Genomic DNA, 21401 nt, shown 5'->3' with positions numbered 1-21401 from the left:
TCTGGGGTCACTGAGTGTGCTTAGTCCTCACTGGACTGTCTTGAGGTTCATTCCCACCACCGCAGCATTTTTCCTCAAAAGATTCTTTCGTACTTCTGCAAACCTTGAAGTTCTCCTCTATTTACTAGTTAGTAAATAGTCGTTCCCCTCTATTCAGCTCTGGTAAGGCCTCATCTTGATTACTGCCTCAAGTTCTGGACACCACACTTTAAGAAGGATGCAGACGACCTGGAATGGGTTCAGAGGAGGGCAACAAAGATGACCAGGGGACTGGAAACAAAGCCCTTTGAGGAGAGACTGAAAGAACTGGGCATGTTTAGTCTTGCGAAGAGAAGACTGAGAGATATGATAGCACTCTTCAAGTACTTGAAAGGTTGTCACACAGAGGAGAGCCAGGATATCTCCTCGATCATCCCAGAGTGCAGGACATAGACTAATGGGCTCAAGTTAAAGGAAGGCAGATTTTGGCTGTACATCAGGAAAAACATCCTAACTGTTAGAGCGGAAGCAATTACCTAGGGAGGTGGGTGGGTTCTCCAACGCTGGAGGCATTCAAGAGGCAGCTGGACGGCCGTCTGTTGAGTATGCTTTAAACTGGATTCCTGCACCGAACATGGACTTGGACTCAATGGCCTTATAGGCCCCTTCCATCTCTACTATTCTATAAATTCAATTCAGTTTGCAGTTAAAGACAAACGTACTTAATCCGCACTTTCAAAAACAATACAAGAACTAAAATACAGCCATCCATTGAAATTCACACTTCTCCAACTTTTGCAATGCAGTTCTCCAGACAAGTACTGTGTGCAAAAGTTCATCTACTGGGGTAAAGTGTGCACAACTATCAGGGCCGGCTCCAGGCATGCCGGGGCCCTTGGGCATCAGCTTGCCCTGGGCCCCAGCATGTGTGAGCGTTCACATTCACACGCGCATGGCCTCCCCACACCCCCACCTGTCTGTCTCCTGTCTTTTACTATTGCCATTAACCAAGATGGCGGCCGCGGTTTCCCTAAGGGGATGAAGCCTCCGCTGCCATCTTTGTTGATGGCACGCATGCGTGCTATGTGCACACATCTCTGCCATCAATGAAGATGGCGGCAGGGGCTTCAGTACTTTAGGGAAACTGCGGCCGCCATCTTCATTAAAGGCAATACTAAAAGGCAAGAGACAGGTAAGTAGGGGGCATGGGGGGGCTGTGGATCGCCATGGATTGCCACGGATCGCAGAAGGGGAGCGGAGGGGCCACTGAGGGGCCAGTGCCCCACCTGGCCGCCCTTTAGAACCAGCCCTGACAACTATGCATACACTTATGAAAATAACATACAAGAGTGTATTATTTTAGGAGCAAATGCAAGAATGGGCATTTTATTTATTTATTTATTTCCTGCCCTTCACCCAAAGGTCCCTGGGCAGGTTATAACAGTTTTAAAAACATAATTAAAACAGTCTAAATGACATCACAGAAAACAGGCAAAATTCCACACAAACATGTGTATATTAGGAGACATTTGCATTAAAATGCAGCTGAATTTTAATGAAAACTGTGGAGTATCAAAAATTAGAAGAATAAGCAACAAAGAAACCAAACTCGGCAGATTTGCCCAAGTCTACCAGCTCACAACCATCTCCTATTAAGACACTTGCCACTGTCTTAATCATTCCCGGCTTCATTTAAAAAATGAACTGTTTTCTTTTTCTTACTTGGGAAGCTACGGAACGTCACTAACTAAATCAAATGATACTTGGAGCAGTAGGCTCTCTTAACTTATCCATGGGAAAACTCAAGAGTCATAAAAACCAGTAGAATAACTTCTAAAAATAACATTTCAGACTAAAGGGGGGGAAAGTCCCATAAGCAAGAAATAAGAAAAGCCCTGCTGGAAAGACCAAAGGCCTATCTAGCCCAGCATTCTTTTCCTACAGTGGCCAACCAGATGCCTCTGTGCAACCTCTAAGCAGGGCATAAGCAGATTAGCCCTCTCCTGCTCATGGTCCCCAGCAACCGGTATTCAGAGGCATGCTGTCTCTGATCCTGGAGATAACGTACCTCCATCTTGACTAGCCATTGGTTGCCTTATCCTCCCAAAATCTGTCTAATCATCTTTTAAAGCCATCCAAGTGGGGTGGCCATCTCTTCCTCTTGTGGTAGCAAACTCCATAGTTTCACTGTGTGCTGTGTGAAGAAGCACGTTCTTTCTGTTTCACCTGAACCTCCCACCATTCAACAATCCCAACCCATTAGATCAAGAGTCACCAACCTTTTTTTGAGCCAGTGGGCACATTTGGAATTTTGGAGAAAGCGTTATGGGCACCAGTCACAAAATGGCTGTCATGGGGGTGTGACAGGACACAAATGGCTGCAACACCTAAAAGGGCAGAAAGAGAGATTGCAAAATGGTGTGGGTATGCTCCCCTCAAGTGTGGGAATGGCACCTGCATCAGCCACTGCTGCACCCAGTTACTGCTCTTTGGACCTCTCCTCTGTTCAGAACAGATAGGAGGATGGGTGCCAAATCCTGGCATCCAGTGAAATGGGGGCATGTTTAAGGGGCCGTGTTCAATGAAGGAGAAGCCGAACCAGTGGAAACACAAACTCAGCAGGAAGAACGAAGTCTCTAATGCATTGTGGGTTTTTGAGGGGATATTTACTGAAACCTTTTTCGGGCATCACAGGAGGTACTGGTGGGCACCATGTTGATGACCTCTGCATTAGATAAATCTTGAGATCAGCAGTATGAAGCGACCTCAATGGATCTTGTTTTAGGGGCAGGTTTGCTTTTCTCTCTCCTTCTCTGCGAGATCAGTAACTAGAGAAATAACTCTTCATAGTCCACCCTCTCACTAAGCCTTACCTTCTGCCCCATGTGATTTTTCATGTTTGTTTTGCTTACTGGGATTAACGTTAGTTGCCAACACAGGAAAGAAGCCCTTGTAACAAAACCATACCTCTTCTCCCAGGCATGTTAGCATGTGTTTTAAATTGTTTTTATATTGTTTTAAATTTTTAAATTGTGTTTTAAATTGTTTTTAAAATATGTGTTTTAAATTGTATATTTGTTTTAATGTTTTAGAGTGCTGTAAACCGCCCATAGAGCTTCGGCTATGGGGTGGTATACAAGTGCAATAAATAAATAAATAAAATCAGAATTACTTATATCTTTAAAACTATATTGAAATGGTATTCTGGTAGGAAAGTGTTAATAGAATGTTAGTAGGTGCAGATTATGTGTGGCTGACAGGGGATTTGTGAGAATTCCTGGGGGATTTTTTAAGAGAAAAACTGTTGGAGTTTGACAGTTAGAGTTAGATAGGATTATGGGTCCAGAAGAAAACATCTAGTTAGAAAGGCTGGGGTTTGGGGAGATGATTTCATTGGGATTTGTGAGGTAGGTAGAGTAGGAACAATACCTTATTCTGTTATCACATTTAACATTTTGTATATAATAAAGTTTATTTGTTTGATTCAAAATCCCACACGTGCTCCCCAACTAAGGACCTATTCTATACCTATACCTATACCATTTTTACAGACAGATAACACCAGTGGTCACCTTTTGAGGAAAAGGTGATGGGGCTGAAGCCTGTGGTTTAGAGAACATATCTAACCCAGGCTGAGGTGGACTAACCCAGGCTGAGGTGGACTTCCTGGGGATTTCCTGATCCAGGTGTTTGGGAAACAGGAGGTGGTAATCTCAGAGACACAGGAATGTCACAACCCCTTCTAAAGACTCCTGGAATTTTGGGCAGGAAGAAGAGGGTTGCCAGGAGGGGCCAAGATAAGAACTCGATAGATCCCCTAGAGCAGCCTTCGCCATCCTTGTGCCCTCCAGATGTTTGGGACTACAACTCTCACAGCTGGCTGCGGCTAGTGGGAGTTGTAGTTTAAAACATCTGGAGGGCACAGGATTGACAAAGACTCCCCTAGAACAGGAGAAGGTGGCTTGACTGACCTTGTAGAATGGCCTCTTACGCAATGCCACAAAAAGGGACAAAAAAGGACACGGGTTTTTTATCTTTCAGACAGACTTGGAGGACAGTCCTTTCCATATGGTCCTCTGTAAAGTAGGGCACATGAATTTGAGGGACAAATTCAATTCAGTTTGCATTTAAAACCGTATCTAACAAATTTGCACTTTGAAGTTGGCAGTTATCCAAATTTTGCAATGCAGTTCTCCAACCAAATAATGTTTACAGAAATGCATATATTAGAGGAAAGTGTGCATAAAATATTAGTGAACATTATAAAATGCAATATATTAGGAGAAATTGCTTGCAAAAATGAATGTATTAGTCAAAACTGCATAAATCTCTGTTATCTTTTCGGCGCCTATTGAAGACCTTCCTCTTTCAACAAGCCTTTTAAGTTGAGATCTTATCCCAGTCTGCTTCTGTGTTGGAATTGCTTTTTAATACGTTTTTAAGCCTTTTTTTAATAATACGTTTTTTAACCTTTTTTAAAAAAAGCCTTCAAAGCTTTTAAAAATGTTTTTAAAGTTGTTTTGTTTTAATGTATTTTAAAGTCTGTTTTTATGATGTTTTAAAGTGTTTTTAGTGCTTTTGTTTGCTGCCTTGGGCTCCTGCTGGGAGGAAGGGCGGGATATAAATCAAATAATAAATAAATAATAAAAATGTGTTTATTAGGAAAAATTCATACCAAAATGTTGAAGAATTTTCATGAGGATTTTTTTTTAATGGCAAGTTGCTGCAGAAATGTGGAGAACTGGAAAAATGAGAAAATTACAGAACCAAACTGGACAGACCCTTCCATCCCTAATGGCCACCTTAGGGCCATGCTGGAAACAACTCCTCAGTCCCTTCTTGACTAACTTCAAGAGCAATGCAGAAATGTCAACAATAATCACAAATGCTGGGATGAGAAAAGGGTAACGTAGCTGACGTGGAGGCCATTGGTGACTGCCTCGGCTGTGTCTGACTAAGCCCATTGACGTAGACTCCACTTTGAACTCCAAATTCCATCTTGGAATGCATCCGCAGCTGGCTCCTAAAGGTTGTTGCTCTGATCCTGGAGAACATAAAAAGACTCCTGCTGGATCAGACCAAATGTTTGTCTAGTTCAGCATCCTTCTTGCCACGGTGGCCAACTATGCCTATGGGAAGCCCGCAAACAGGACCTGAGCGCAACAGCACTCTCCCATAGCTGTTCCCCAGCAACTAGTATTCAAAGGCACTCTGCCTCTGATCCTGGAGACAGCATATCATCATCATGAATTGTAGCCTTACACTCTACCCCCATATTATCTAATCCAGCTTTAAAGACATCTTAAGTAGGTGCCCATCATCACATCTGCCCGTAGCAACTTCCATAAATTAAGTATGTGCTGTGTAAGTAACTACTTCCTTTTGACCATCCTCAACCTCATCCTCTTCAATTGGCCTTAATACCCAGAAGCACTCTCTGTCCCAAGATCTGGGATCCCCAAGGCCCCCAGACAACACCCATCTCAGTACCCACCCTGTTCAGTGGAGACTGGTGACCCCAATGTCAGTGGGGCAGTGAGTCCACTCCAGGTTTTAGTCCAAACTTGGTCCTTGAAAGTTCAGACTAAAACCCAAAACAGATTCACTGCCCTATGACATTGGAGCCACCAGTCTCCATTGCCCCTGCCAGTCCCAAGTCCTTCCCCTATTTTACCCTTGGCAGTGGCTGATCTGGCTGAAAGCAGAAGTGCAGGCTGCCCCCCCCAGCTGCCCCCCCACTTCTTTTCCATTCCCCAGAATGCCTCTGAGCAAAGGGGAGGAGTTAGAAGTCTCATCCACTCCACACATTTAAAGGTTCATCCCTCTGGGCCTGGAAACTGTAATTTTTAAGGGTGCTGGAAAATGTAGCTTTGTGAGGGGTAAACTATAGTTCCCAAGACTCTTTGGGGGAAACCATGGGCATTAAATTTGCTGTAAATGTATAGTATGGATGGAGCTAAAGACCTTTGCCTCATAATTTCTCCATGCATGTTTTGTTGATAAGCAGGAGTGTCGTCGTCCAGGGTCTCAGGGGGTCTTACTTGTTTGGGAATAGGGTCCCAGGAGGAATCAGCATGAAAAGCAAGTGTGGTAGCCACTAAGAAGAGTCTTCTAACATCCTTCCTTGTCCTTTCCTGCTGATTGGAGCCAATCAAAGTGAAAGGAGGTGAGTCAACCACTGAGAAGACTCTTTGCAGTAGCTAACACTCTCCCCTTTCATGCTGATTGGCTCCTAGGGATGTTTGTTGTTGTGGGAGAAGCCAGTAACAAGGATCTCATTCTCAGCCTAGCAGCAAAAAAAAGGTGAGGTGGCTGTGAAGGGATCCTGTACTTATGCATTTGCTGCTACAGTTCTGTTGATAAGCGATGCATTTTGTACAGATCTTCAGATTTGGGGACAGGGTTCCTGATCATATGTAAAACATAAAGTTGGTGTAGGAAGCAGACTTCTCATTTCAAGCAGGGAAGGTAATTAATAAGAAGCCAAAGAAACCTCAAACACAGCAAGATTGTACTTGATTGTCCTGATTCTTGCTCATTGTGTGCTGACGGGACTGTTTTTTTTAAGGGACAGGGGAGAGAGAAGAAAACTTTAAACATTTCTAAACTAACAAGGCAGTTGCCTAACTGGGTGAATGAAAGCAGTTCATTATAGCTGACTGTGACTACATAACCCTCCCCTCCCTTTACCTTCTGCCATCTACTTTATTAACTCTCGTTGCTTTGAAATCGATAGACTGGGTTGAATGAAGGGCATATTTAACAATGTGTAATAGGGAAAAAAAAATAGGTATACACGCTGGTGCCAAACTCTGTTACTGGCTGTTGCTGTCACTGAGCATATCAATATACAGACTGAACAGGAATGCCTGTTTTAATTAAAGAATCTAAGGGATTTTTTGGAAACCAATCTGTGGTCGTTATTCCATTTGAGGCTTGTCCTACTGCTGCTCCAGGAGTTGCCAATGCAGTCCCCACAGGCATCAACATACCCCCCAGTACCTCCTATGGCACCCATGGAAGGTCTCAGTAAATATGTTCTCAAAAACCACAACAGGTCAGAGACGGTTTGCTTTTCCGGTTCATTTCCTGTTTCAGCCTGGCTCAGCCTCTCCAAAGTTGAACACGCCTCCTAAAATTTGTCCACATTTCACTGGATGCCAGAATTGGACGCTCATCTTCCCATCAGTTCTGAACAGAGTGTGGTGGCCTACAGATGGCTGATGTTGGTGCCTTTTCCCCCATTGGGAGGAGGACTGAGGAGGGCATGACCACCCCATGTTGTGATCTTGTCTCTTCTGCTCTTTCAGATGTGGGAGCCATCTTGTGTTATTGTGGCCACATTGTCACTGGTTTCCACGGCACTGTCTCAGAACTCCACATTTGTCGAGTGGCCCAAAAAGATTGGCGATCCCTATGCTACTTCACACTCTCCAACTGTACCTGTTCACCAGTCATCAGTGATACTATCTATTGTCTAGAACCTGTCACATAGATTTTTGGGGGGGCCTCAAGAAATGCTCTCAGTCGGCCCCCCTCCTGAGTATGCTCACTGTCTTCTCCTCGCCACTGTTGCCCATTCACTTTCTTATCCCGCTGGGCCTGATCCATACCACCGGAGATGTCAAAGAGTGCAGAGGTTGCTATGGGCATCTATGAGGGGAGAAGCTGTCTCTCCCAGATAAGCCATAATTCCCAGATTTCCAACTTCCTTTTTTAATTATTATTTTTTTAAAAGCAAGTCTCTACCCCTCATGGAATCAGAGATACAAAGCAAAATGTGTAGGTACTATTCTGCCCATTGGTTTTCTGGGAAACTAACCTGTTCCCATTTATCAGTGCCTTTAGCCAATCAATGAAGTCATAGCAGTGACTGACATCTAAGAAAGCAGATGAACAGGCAGAACAACAGTGAGGAGGAAGAGAGGACCCAGTTCCTACTGAGAGTGGCAATGGTCTCCCTATTCAGGCATGGGTGTTTGCAGATGCTTGATGTTACCATCCTAATGGTATGTTACCATCATAACATGCAAACACCCACATTTCACATTGCATTTGCAGTTCTAATAGTTTCACGATCTTGGGGGAGGATGGAGCTGAACACAGGAATTGGCTGACAAATGTATTCCATAATGCCATTTGAGAGAAGAAGAAATTCAATTATGTTCACAGTTATAGATGAACCTACCTAATTCAGTGAACCAATCCTCCAAAATCATACATATATACAGCCATCCTTCAAAATTTGTACTTCTCCAAATTTTGCAAGGGAGTTCTCCAGTCAAGTAAGGTGTACACAAATACATATACTAGGGTAAAGTGTGCATAAAAATGCATAAATTGATGAAAATAGCATGCAAAAATGTGTATATTCGGGAAAATTGGTTTTTTGCAAAAACGCCTCCTTGGTCAGAAGCAGTATGCTTCCGAATTCCAGTTTCTGGAAACCACAGGAGGGGAGAGTGCTCTTGCATTGAGGTCCTCCTTGCAGGCTTCCCATAGGCATCTGGTTGGCTCCTTTGAGAACAGGATGCTGGACTAGATGGGCTTTTGGACTAATTCAGCAGGGCTCATGCGTATATTAAGCAAAGCGGCATATAAAAATGTGTATATTAGGAGAAATCTGCACTAGATGCTGATGAATTTTCATGAGGACTTTAAATAAATCACAAACTGATGTGGAAATGTGAAGAACTGAACTCGGGACTGGAAAAATGAGAACTGAAAGAAACAATTGACAGATCCACCCATGCCTATTTCATGTTTTGTGAAAATGTGATTATTTTCCCAGTGGGTATTATTAATTGGGAGAAAGTTATCCAGATTGCATGCAGCAGCTGATTAAGCATGACGCAGTCACTGCATGGGGAAAAAAATCGTTTGGAAAGGCACTCAGCAAGTACATGGCTGAAGGGGGATTTTAAATAGTGCTGAGACACCAGTCAATTGACCAGTGAGACATTGTCAGTTGACTGCCTATTATTAGATGTTGGCCAAATATTGTCAAATGTTCCATGAACTCAAAGATGCTCTTATGTAAGTGGCATAGACACTTTCCCTTTTGATTGCTCATCTGATAGCAAAGGTAGGCATGCAGCGAGCCCCTCGCTTGCCAATTGTAGAGCTGGAAATGGTGCAGAAAAAGTCAAGACAGCCAAAATAATCAAGGATTTGGAGCATCTTCCCTCCAAAATAAAGGCAGATAGAGCAATCTGATGTATAGGAAGGCGGTGGAACTTATGCCAGCTTGGGTTAAGTCAGTGAGAGTTGCCCCTATTTCCAACTTGTTCAGGAGCAGGGTAGTTTGCTTCCAAATACTAGCTGCTGGCAACTGCAGAGAAGAGAGTGCTGTTGCACTTAGGTCCTGCTTGTGGGCTTCCTATGGGCATCTGGTTGGTCACTGGACTAGATGGGCCATCGGCCTGGTCCAGCAGGCTCTTCTTATGTACTGCCAACTGAGCTGGCCCAAGTTTGGCAGAGGGAAAATATGCCTTTATTGTTGTTGTTGTTGTTTATTTGATTTATATCCCGCCCTTCCTCAGTAGGAGCCCAGGGTGGCAAACAACAGCACTAAAAACACTTTAAAACATCATAAAAACAGACTTTAAAATATATTAAAACAAAACATCTTTAAAAACTTTTTTAAAAAAAAGTTAAAAACATTTTTTTTTAAAGGGGGAGTTAAAAAACATTTAAAATAGGGTTTAACAACACCCTTTTGCCAGCATAAGTTCTGCTGTGGTGCCAAATCATGTGGCTGAGCTAAAAAAGGTTTGGAATAGGTGTAAATCTCTCTTTGCTATGCCATACCCTCAAAACACCCCTTTTAGGGGACTTAAGCGAGCATAAATTCCTCTGGCTAAGCCCCAGCTGAGTCAGCACAGCACTGGCTCCAGCAGGTTGAGGAAGTTATGCAAGTGTATCCCTGGATAAAACATAGCTTATCCAGGACAGCCCAAGTTCTATCTACTCACTCATCCCAGCGGATCTTGGGTTTGGATTGCACTGTAAAGCATTTTCCATGTGGGGAGCAGGGAAGAGGTCAGTGCAGGAAACATGACAGAGTGGGTTTTTTTTAAAAAAAATTATGCATTGCATGGAGAAAGTGAGTATCATAGATTCCACCCCCGCAATACCAGATCCCCACTGCCAAAGTCATCTAGTTTCATCTAATGTTGGATGACACTTGACAAAACAGGCAAAAAGAAAAGTGAAAGGTGGACACAAGGTGCAATGGCAGACCCTTTAAATTGGATTAGACTTTAGGCTGTGAGCACACTAGGTGCCTACAGCAAAGCATTTTCATTGGCCACACCTGGAGGAGATTGAGCTGCTCCACGAGCTAGAGGGAGCCCCAGCTGACGAAGCGTCAAGGCGAGTTAAGCAGCAGAGCGAAAAGAGGGTAAGTAGCTCCCATTTATTCCATTATTTAATTGAAGTAAAACAGCTCAGAGCAATAACTAATAAGGGCAGCCCAAGGTCACCCTGAGCTAGGAGCCAAATCCTGAAAGAACCTATATCTTAGGAGACAGATCCTAGGAGAAGGAAGCCCATAGAAAGCTAGTTTTCAACACCACCCTAGCAGGAAAGCTTCAGGGGACACTGTAAACAAGGCTAAATTCCAGTCAGAGAGAAGGGGGAAAAGGAAACTCCACCGATACATACAGGGAGAGAGTCAGCTCAGTCCTTGCTAAAAAGGGCAGCTTCAGCCTTCCTGGAACACAACCACAAGCTCTGTTTCCCTAGGTTAAAGAAAGGTCAGGCTGTTCTAGGTGGGAAAACAACAAACACAAAAGACTTGCCTGGAAGGCGCAGCCAAAAGCTTAAACAGCCCCGCCCCTCGCTCAGGAAGGAAGCCTGAGAGAATACTAAAGAGTTAAGCCTCAGCTGATAGCCATCAGCCTCAAGTAACACATCATTGGCTGGCAGCAGTAGCTGGGAGGAACCAGCCACACATATAAAGTCAGAGCACCCTAGCGAGGGAGCCTGCTCCATGATCTAGAGGGAGCCCCAGCTGACGAAGCGTCAAGGCGAGTTAAGCAGGAGAGCAAGTTCGGCAGCAGGGCGAGGAGGCCAGGGTCCCCCACTCTGCCCGTCTGTTCCCTGACCTCAACTAAACCGCAGTCTCCAACCCATTGACGTAATAAACCTTAAACAAAACTATGCAGGTAAGAAGCCAGCAGGGGTGTGGGGGCTTTCCAGTGTTTTGCACCGCCTGCAGCATGTACGACTATCTGCCTGTTGGACAGAAGTCGTGGGTGTGCTCTCGGTGCAATGAGCTCCTGGCTCTCCGGGAACGACTTCATTTCCTTGAGGCCAAGGTGGCGGACCTGGAAAAGCTGAGAGAGGCAGAGAGGTGTGTGGAGGAGGCCTTCAGGGACGTTATAGCTGTGTCCCACTCCAACGATGATAGCTCTCCTGCTATCATGGAGAACGATGGTCTCGGGGAAGGAGAGCATCCAGCTGAGGAAGACGGAAACGACCCCTTAGAAGGGACCCATTCCTTGGGGGATGAGCAGCTATCCTCTCGTGCCGAGGATATATCTCCAGGGGGTGGAGGGATCCTTGTAGTGGGTGATTTGATCATTAGGAACATAGACAGTGGGGTGTGTGATGGGCATGTAGACCGCAAGGTGTTTTTGCCTGCCTGGTGCGAAGGTTGCGGATATCGCCCGTCGTTTAGATAGTTTGGTAGACAGTGCTGGGAAGGAGTCAGTGGTCGTGGTGCACGTTGGCACCAACGACATGGGGAAATGCAGCCATGAGGTCCTGGAAGCAAAATTTAGGTTGCTAGGTAGGATGCTGAAAGCCAGGACCTCCAAGGTGGCTTTCTCTGAAATGCTACCGGTTCCACGCGCAGGACCAGCCACACAGGCCCAGCTTCGCAGTCTCAATGCGTGGATGAGACGATGGTGTCGGGTGGAAGGGTTTGGATTTGTTAGGCACTGGGGAACATTTTGGGACAAGCCGGGCCTGTACAAAAGGGGCGGGCTCCACTTGAAACAGAATGGAACCAGACTGCTGGCACTTAAAATTAAAAAGGTGGCAGAGCAGCTTTTAAACTGACTGAGGGGGGAAACCCGACAGGAGCTGAGAAAGGTCCGGTTCAGAATAAACCTCCCCCCTGGGATAAAAACCAAAGAAATGATGAAATTTTAAAAGGGGTAGGCCTAGAAGTAGGCATTGTGAGAGCAGGGGCACAGGATATAAATTCAGAAGAGCAAAATTACCACAGGCCTAACCACAAGTGCCAAAGACACTTGAAGAGAGACACTGCTTACAAGTGCCTGTACGCTAATGCTAGGAGCCTCCGAACCAAGATGAGAGAACTGGAGTGCTTGGTCTTAGAGGAGAGCATTGATATAGTGAGCATAACGGAGACCTGGTGGAATGGAGAAAACCAGTGGGATACGGTTATCCCTGGATATAAACTATATCGGAAGGACAGGGAAGGACGTATTGGTGGCGGAGTCGCTCTATACGTGAAAGAAGGCATTGAATCCAGCAAGCTCGAAACCCCAAAAGAGGCAGACTCCTCCACAGAATCGTTGTGGGTGGTGATACCATGCCCCAGGAGGGACTTAATACTGGGAACGATCTATCGTCCCCCTGATCAAAATGCTCAGGGAGACCTTGAGATGAGATATGAAATTGAGGAAGCATCCAAACTAGGAAATGTGGTAGTAATGGGTGACTTCAACTACCCGGACATAGACTGGCTGTATATGTGTTCCAGTCATGACAAAGAAGCAAAGTTTCTAGATATTCTAAATGACTATTCCCTAGACCAGTTGGTCATGGAACCGACCAGAGGGACGGCAACCCTGGACTTAATCCTCAGTGGGGACCGGGACCTGGTGCGAGATGTAAGTGTTGTTGAACCGATTGGGAGCAGTGACCATAGTGCTATTAAATTAAACATACATGTAACTGGCCAATTGCCAAGAAAATCCAACACGGTCACATTTGACTTCAAAAGAGGAAACTTCACAAAAATGAGGGGATTGGTAAAAAGAAAGCTGAAAAACAAAGTCCAGAGGGTCACATCACTCGAAAATGCTTGGAAGTTGTTGAAAAACACTATATTAGAAGCTCAACTGGAGTGCATACCACAGATCAGAAAAGGTACCGCCAGGGCCAAGAAGATGCCAGCATGGTTAACGAGCAAAGTCAAGGAAGCTCTTAGAGGCAAAAAGTCTTCCTTCAAAAAATGGAAGTCTTGTCCGAATGAAGAAAATAAAAAGAACACAAACTCTGGCAAAAGAAATGCAAGAAGACAATAAGGGATGCTAAAAAAGAATTTGAGGAGCACATTGCTAAGAACATAAAAACCAACAACAAAAAATTCTATAAATACATTCAAAGCAGGAGACCATCTAGGGAGACGATTGGACCCTTGGATGATAAGGGAGTCAAAGGTGTACTAAAGAACGATAAGGAGATTGCAGAGAAGCTAAATGAATTCTTTGCATCTGTCTTCACAGTGGAAGATATAGGGCAGATCCCTGAACCTGAACTAACATTTGCAGGAAGGGATTCTGAGGAACTGAGACAAATAGTGGTAACGAGAGAGGAAGTTCTAAGCTTAATGGACAATATAAAAACTGAGAAATCACCGGGCCCGGATGGCATCCACCCGAGAGTTCTCAAAGAACTCAAAGGTGAAATTGCTGATCTGCTAACTAAAATATGTAACTTGTCCCTCGGGTCCTCCTCCGTGCCTGAGGACTGGAAAGTGGCAAATGTAACGCCAATCTTCAAAAAGGGATCCAGAGGGGATCCCGGAAATTACAGGCCAGTTAGCTTAACTTCTGTCCCTGGAAAACTGGTAGAAAGTATTATTAAAGCTAGATTAACTAAGCACATAGAAGAACAAGCCTTGCTGAAGCAGAGCCAGCATGGCTTCTGCAAGGGAAAGTCCTGTCTCAGTAACCTATTAGAATTCTTTGAGAGTGTCAACAAGCATATAGATAGAGGTGATCCAGTGGACATAGTGTACTTAGACTTTCAAAAAGCGTTTGACAAGGTACCTCACCAAAGGCTTCTGAGGAAGCTTAGCAGTCATGGAATAAGAGGAGAGGTCCTCTTGTGGATAAGGAATTGGTTAAGAAGCAGAAAGCAGAGAGTAGGAATCAACGGACAGTTCTCCCAATGGAGGGCTGTAGAAAGTGGAGTCCCTCAAGGATCGGTATTGGGACCTGTACTTTTCAACTTGTTCATTAATGACCTAGAATTAGAAGTGAGCAGTGAAGTGGCCAAGTTTGCTGATGACACTAAATTGTTCAGGGTTGTTAAAACAAAAAGGGATTGCGAAGAGCTCCAAAAAGACCTCTCCAAACTGAGTGAATGGGCAGAAAAATGGCAAATGCAATTCAATATAAACAAGTGTAAAATTATGCATATTGGAGCAAAACATCTTAATTTCACATATACGCTCATGGGGTCTGAACTGGCGGTGACCGACCAAGAGAGAGACCTCGGGGTTGTAGTGGACAGCACGATGAAAATGTCGACCCCGTGTGCGGCAGCTGTGAAAAAGGCAAATTTCATGCTAGCGATCATTAGGAAAGGTATTGAAAATAAAACAGCCGATATCATAATGCCATTGTATAAATCTATGGTGCGGCCGCATTTGGAATACTGTGTACAGTTCTGGTCGCCTCATCTCAAAAAGGATATTATAGAGTTGGAAAAGGTTCAGAAGAGGGCAACCAGAATGATCAAGGGGATGGAGCGACTCCCTTACGAGGAAAGGTTGCAGCATTTGGGGCTTTTTAGTTTAGAGAAAAGGCGGGTCAGAGGAGACATGATAAAAGTGTATAAAATTATGCATGGCATTGAGAAAGTGGATAGAGAAAAGTTCTTCTCCCTCTCTCATAATACTAGAACTCGTGGACATTCAAAGAAGCTGAATGTTGGAAGATTCAGGACAGACAAAAGGAAGTACTTCTTTACTCAGCGCATGGTTAAACTATGGAATTTGCTCCCACAAGATGCAGTAATGGCCACCAGCTTGGATGGCTTTAAAAGAAGATTAGACAAATTCGCGCGCGAGAGAGGGGGGGCTCCATTCATACGGCGGGTTACGTTCCAGACCCCCGCCGAAAAGCAGAACTCCGCCAGCATTGCCAATGGTCAGGAAATACGGACATTGCAGTCCAACAACATCTGGTGGCCCACTAGTTGGGAAAGGCTGGTCTAATCCTTTTTTAAAACCTTCCTGGTTGGTAGCCATTGCTACATCTTGTGGGAGCTAATTCCCTAGTTTAACTATATGCGCTGTGTGAAGAAGATGAGACAATCTTAGATATGAGTTCACTTCTCAAAACCAGTCCTCTATCCACTTGATCAGTGGGTCCAATTTCATGTAGCGAACTTTGCCTCATTTACAGTGATGCTCACCTTCCTGTGCAAATCCAGCAGACAATAATGGTTTATTTATTTATTATTTGATTTATATCCCGACCTTCCTCCCAGCAGGAGCCCAGGGCGGCAAACAGAAATGCTAAAAACACTTTAAAACATCATAAAAACAGACCTTAAAATACATTAAAACAAAACAACGTTAAAAACATTTTTTTTAAAAAAGCTTAAAAACATCTTTAAAAAAGGGTTAAAAACATATTATTAAAAAAAGACACATATCAACAAGCAATTCTAACACAGATGCAGACTGGGATAGGTCTCAATTTGAAAGGCTTGTTGAAAGAGGAAAGTCTTCAAAAGGACTGGATACCTGGGGACTACTGTAGATGTGGAGGGGGCATCAAGACTGCTATGGAGGTGAGCAACTTTACCCTCAAAGTGCCTTGCAAACAATTCACAGTGGGTCTCCAAAGGGTCTAAAACTCCATTTCCTGGAGCTGATGTCAACAGACCCCTGACAATATGGAAAAGCTCCACCAGACAGCTACTTGAGGATGCAATGGAGGCAGAGAAGTGGGCCTTCTTCTCTGCCCTCACCGCCACACAGTGGGCATGGTTATGATGTTTTACTTGTGCCCGATCAGCCTCACAGCAAATCTTTCGCCACTTGCGCTCTAGCTGTCGTCCAGCCTGTTTCATTGCCCTTAGTTCACTGGTGTACCAAAGTGCAAGCCGGGCTCCACAATGCCAGAGAGGGAGCTTGGGGCAACTGTATCAAGAGCCTGATGTGCCTCGCTGTTCCACAGCGTGACAAGGACTTCAACAGGGTCAGCTGCTCTATCCTGTGGATTCCATTAGGCTCCGGGGGCAGACCATCTTAATCTGTCCACCACCCCTGCAGGGAAGGATCAGAGCTATAAGTCTAAACTTCACCAGGAAGTGATCTGACCATGACAATGGGGTGACATCCACCCCCCCCATCTCCAGACCACTCCTTCCTCCATCTGGAGCAAAAACCAAGTCAAGGGTGTGCCCTGCCCTATGCGTTGGGCCAGTAACAACTTGAGACATGGTCATCATGGAGACCATGAAGTCCACAGCTGGAACACTAGAGGCAGCCTCAGCATGGACATTGAAATCACCCAACACTATCGTTCTGGGCTCCTCCAACACCACAGCTGAGACAGCCTCCACCAGCTCAGTTACAGAATCTGCCGGGCAGCAGGGCGGATGATACACCAGCAGCAACCCTAGTTTACTGTCTCCTTGGCCCAACAACAGGTGCAGGCCCTCACAGCCAGCTCCAAGACAGAGTGGTTTCTTGGGGACAGAGATGGAAGTTCTGTAGACCACAGCAACTCCTCCCCCCATTCTTGCAGCCTGTGCTGGTGTTGCACCAAGTATCGAGGTGGGCAAAGTTGGGTCACATCAACTCCTCCAAGCTCACCCACCCAGGGCTCGGTAATGCACACCAAATCGGCACCTTCATCCGCAATCAAATCATGGATGAGAGTGGTCTTATTGTGTACCAATCTGGCATTAAACAACAACATACACAGGCCAGTGGGCACAGCAGATGAGCAAGGAACCCGTGGTTTCAGTCATGGCATACTTTTCTTTCACCTATAGATGCACTTCTCACAGCATATTATTTTTCTTCTCCCCATTTCAAACTCTTGAAATGATGGCTGTCATGAGCCAAGGGTGATGGTGGGGTGGAATCCATCAAAACACAGAACTGAAAGAAATATTTCCAGCCTGCAAACAACTCCCCACTAACTCTTCCCTACATATACACACACTCATACGATAAGCACACATCTCAGGGAATAAAAGCACCCACATCTGCTTTAGATTTTGACATCGCTATGGTACATTTGGTGCTTTTGCCATACGCTCTGTGTGTTTTAATTATTTACTGCCTCTTCCTGTATTCCTTTTGAAATGAGAAGAAAGACAGAGAGAAAGGAACCATCTGATATCTCGAGAAGGGCTGTAGCTCAGGGTAGAGAATCTGCCTTGCATGCAGAAGGTTCCAAGTTCAATCCTTGCAATCTCCAAATAGGACTGCGAGAGAACCCTCCCTGAAACCATGGAGAGCCACTGCCGTTCAGTGTAGACACTACCGAGCTAGATAGACCGCTGGTCTGATTCAGCGTAAGGCAGTTTCCTATGCTCATGTGTCCAACCAAAGAAAGGCAAGAAGATGTAGCAAGAGTAGCAAAGTGCTGTTGGTTTGGCAGAGTAGAGCAAGAATAGCCAATATGGTGAGCTCCAGGTATTTGTGGACTACCGCACCCATCAGCAGCCAGCATGGCCAATGGTGAAGGATGATGGAAGTTGTACTTTACACTTGTAGGGCATCACATTGGGGGAAGAGGCATATCTCAGTGGTAGAGCATCTGCTCTGCATGTAGAAGGTCCCAGGTATAATCCAGGTATCATCCCCGGCATCACCAGGTAGATCTGGGAGACAGTCCTGTCAGAAACCCTGGAGATCCTCTGCCAGACAGTGTTGACAGTACTGAGCGAGGCAGACCAATTTATTTTATTTATTTAATGCATTTATATACCGCTTAATCAATCACATTTCTAAGTAGCGTACATAAAAACGAACCATACATAAAACCAAACAACAAAACAATAAATCATTATGAAATTGTCTACTAGCAAGAGTTTGGCTTGTTAAAAAGCAGCACATTCCTAAGGAAAATGCCAACTGGAAAGAGACCCTTAGATTTAGCCTGAAGAAGGTAAATCTTAATTCTTGGTGAGAGCAGCTTCATTTGGGATGGGATGGACAACAGCCACATCTGAGGAGCTCAGCTGCTGACCATGCTAAGGCACTGAATGGAAGGAGATAGGTAAATAAGTGATGGAGTCCCTTTTGTGTCATTATTCAGGGACTATGGAGTATCTCCCTCATGTTAGGGAAGGGCTGTAGCTCAGTGGGAGAGCATCTGCCACAAGAAGAGCCCTACTAGATCAGGCCACTGCTCCATCTAGTCCACCATCCTCTTCTTAACAGTGGTCAACCAGATGCCTATGGGAAGGCCTTATATCAACTCAGGCCACTGGTCCATCTAGCTCAATATCCACACTGACTGGCAGCCCGTCTCCAGGGTTTCAGGAAATGCTCTACCACTGAGCTACAGCTGCAATCATTGGGATCCGAGCTAATTCTGCACCTTGCCTCTGGTTGATCATGACCCTATCTACATAGGCCAGGCTGGGGAAACTTTTATCCTCCCATCAACTGCAACCAGCATGGCTGATCATCAAAGGTGGTGAGAGTGGTAGCCCAACAACATCTGGATGGCCAAAGGTTCCCCACCCTAACATAGGCCGTGTCCTGAGTTCCCATTTTCCCAAAAGAGGATTTTCAATAGCGTGAATGAAATCAGCACCCAAACCACATTGGAGCCAAAGAACCTGCCACGTGTGGATCCCCTACACCCATGTGATTCTTTCGCAATTGGCCAACTACGCAGGAAGCTACTTGTATCGAGGGGGCCTTTTGCTATCTCTTTCTGTCAAAAGTGTATACCTGTAAGAGTGGTTGAATTGCCCAGAGCAAGGAAAGTTCTTGCAACAGAATCAAAGTCATGAGCGAAATTATAATGTAAACTTCTCTCTCTCTCTTAAATGTTTTGGCAGTCTACAGGCTGCTCCCTTCTGTCTCCATCCAGCTAGATGCACTCACATTTTCGTTAGGGTTATTAATAAAACTGGCTGTTAAAGGGTGGGAGGACTGAGAGAGAGAGAAAGTGCAGTTGCTCTTCCCGGGACCAGATTAGATTTTTTTTTTTATTCGTACCCCCAAGCAGCATTTTCTGAGATGCTCCATACGTTCCATGCTTTTCTCTCCCGAGGCTGTCTACAAGCCAGGGCTATTAATAGAGAGATTTGACCCATAAGAGTGTATTTCCAGGCAGGCTTAACAAAAACTGAAGGATGTTCCAGGCTGCAGCAATCTGCTCCTACTTTGAGTTATTCCCTTGCAGGGAAGGAAGAGCAGGAAGAAGAAAAAGGAGGCATTTGCTGCTGAGCTGGGCAGGCTCCAATAGTAAGAAAGCCCAGCCATTAAGATAACATATTGCAGACACTCCATCTTAGGAATGAGAGGATGTGTCTCCACTCCATCTTTTGATTGGCCCTCAGGTTCATTCTACCCTGCATCCCACTTCTGTTCTGCATTCCGCTGTCATTGCTTCTTGTTTAACTCGCAGAATTTCTAAACGGTGGTCCAGTTTTGGTTTCCTTCTGTTTGTTTACATACATTTTTGTTACTCTGAATTCCCAGAGTTTATTTTATTTATTTATTTGTTTATTACAGCTATTTATAAGCTTCCTTTAGGAGTAAAGCTCACTCACTGTCATTTTTTCTTGCCTGCATTCCACTCTGATTTAACTCATAGAATCTCTAAACTTCATTCTGGAATAGGAGCCTGTGCTCTTTGCCGCAGTTGCTTCTTTCCTCTTGTTTGTTTACACACATTTTTGTCATTTTAAGAAGGGTTGCACCACTGCCTTATCTACTGTTCTGTTTTTAACTGTTTATATTTTAAAAAATCGTTTACTTTTTTATTTTAATTTTTTATTAACTGTAAGTCGCTTTGAGTGCACCTATGTGTACAGAAAAGCGACTAACAAATTTAACAAAAAATTCTAAATTCCTAGAGTTTATTTTCTTTTATTGTTTATCAAAAATATTTATAAGCTGCTTTTATGAGTAAGCTTGAGGTCAGGCTCTTGAAAGATAAATGAATGCAGTTTACAGCAAGTGGAGGCTGGCCCATTAGGGCAAATGGGACACTGCCCTACCAACCTCAGTCTCCACTCAATCATCTCCCACCTGCCTGCCTTCTTACCTACAATGACAGGCTCTGCCTGTCATTGGCTCTGGCTCCACCTACTGTTGGTTTCCCTGCCTTCTGCCCTCCCAGCCCCCATGGGCACCAGCCGCCACTGCTTACAGCTGCTCGAGTAGAACCTCCAGCAATATGAAATGGAGTTGGGCAGGAGGGAGACCTTGGGCAGAGGACCTTGATAGGAGAACAGGGATGGCACAGCCGTGTCCCTCTTTTTCTGTCAATGAAATGTCTTGCGGTGTTATACCTTGCAGCACAGGAGATTGCTTAACTCTCTCTTCTTAACTGCAATTTAAAAGGCGCTTATGTTGGCAATAGACCCTCCGTGGCGCAGAGTGGTAAGCGGCGGTAACGCAGCCGAAGCTCTGCTCACGGCCGGAGTTCGATTCCAACGGAAGGAGGAAGTCGAATCTCCGGTAAAAGGGGTCGAGGTCCACTCAGCCTTCCATCCATCCGTGGTCGGTAAAATGAGTACCCGGCATATGCTGGGTGTATAGAAAGGCCAGGGAAAGAACTGGCAATCCCACCCCATATATACGGTCTGCCTAGTAAATGTCGCAAGACATCACCCTAAGAGTCGGAAACGACTCGCACTATAAGTGCGGGGACACCTTTATGCCAGAGGGGAAAAAGGGAGAAAGAAGCAAGAAGCAATTCTGGCATTAGCTTCTCACTTTAGGGACAGGAATGTAGGGCCCCCTCCAGACATTCTTTTTATTCTGATTATTTTTGCTCATGACACTATGAGGTAAGAACATAAGAAGAGCCCTGCTGGATCAGGCCAGTGGCCCATCTAGTCCAGCATCCTGTCCTCACAGTGGCCAACCAGATGCCCTTGGGAACCCCTCAAGTAGGACCTGAGTGCAAGAGCACTCTCTCCTCCTGTGGCTTCTGGCAACTGGAATTCAGAATCATGCTGCCTCTGACTATGGTGGCAGAGCATAGTAATCATAGTGAGTAGCCATTGATAGCCTTTTCCCCCATGAATTTGTCTAATCCTCTTTTAAAGACATCCAAGCTGGTGGCCATCACTGCCTCTTGTGGGAGCAAATTCTATATTTTAACTATGTGCTGGGTGAAGAAGTACTGTGTCTTTTGTCTGTCCTGACAGGGATAGTCATATGTGATTCTGCTTTCAATACAAAGATGCAGAGCGAATGTATTGTTTAGTCTGGCCAACTTTTA

General features: G+C 44.9%; 1 protein-coding gene across 5 annotated transcripts in view; it reads right to left on the bottom strand.

Moving 5' to 3' along the window:
- Positions 1 to 21401, bottom strand: part of PTPRU (protein tyrosine phosphatase receptor type U) — a 580511-nt gene that overhangs the window by 549933 nt on the left and 9177 nt on the right. For 4 of the 5 annotated variants that reach the window (XR_009759096.1, XM_061596132.1, XM_061596131.1 and 1 more), the window contains exon 2: positions 2259 to 2366. The exons of the other annotated variant lie outside the window; for it this stretch is intronic. Coding sequence is in view for 3 of the 4 variants with exons in the window: in XM_061596132.1 (XP_061452116.1) it covers positions 2259 to 2366 (108 nt within the window). In the remaining variant the exon portion in view is untranslated. The remainder of the gene's footprint in view (positions 1 to 2258; positions 2367 to 21401) is intronic. 5 annotated transcript variants of the gene reach the window in all.

This window comes from Rhineura floridana, chromosome 15 (assembly GCF_030035675.1).
Source record: "Rhineura floridana isolate rRhiFlo1 chromosome 15, rRhiFlo1.hap2, whole genome shotgun sequence".
Lineage (NCBI taxonomy): Eukaryota > Metazoa > Chordata > Lepidosauria > Squamata > Rhineuridae > Rhineura > Rhineura floridana.
Note: the sequence above shows the minus strand (reverse complement) of the source record. Positions and strands in the feature narration are given on the sequence as shown.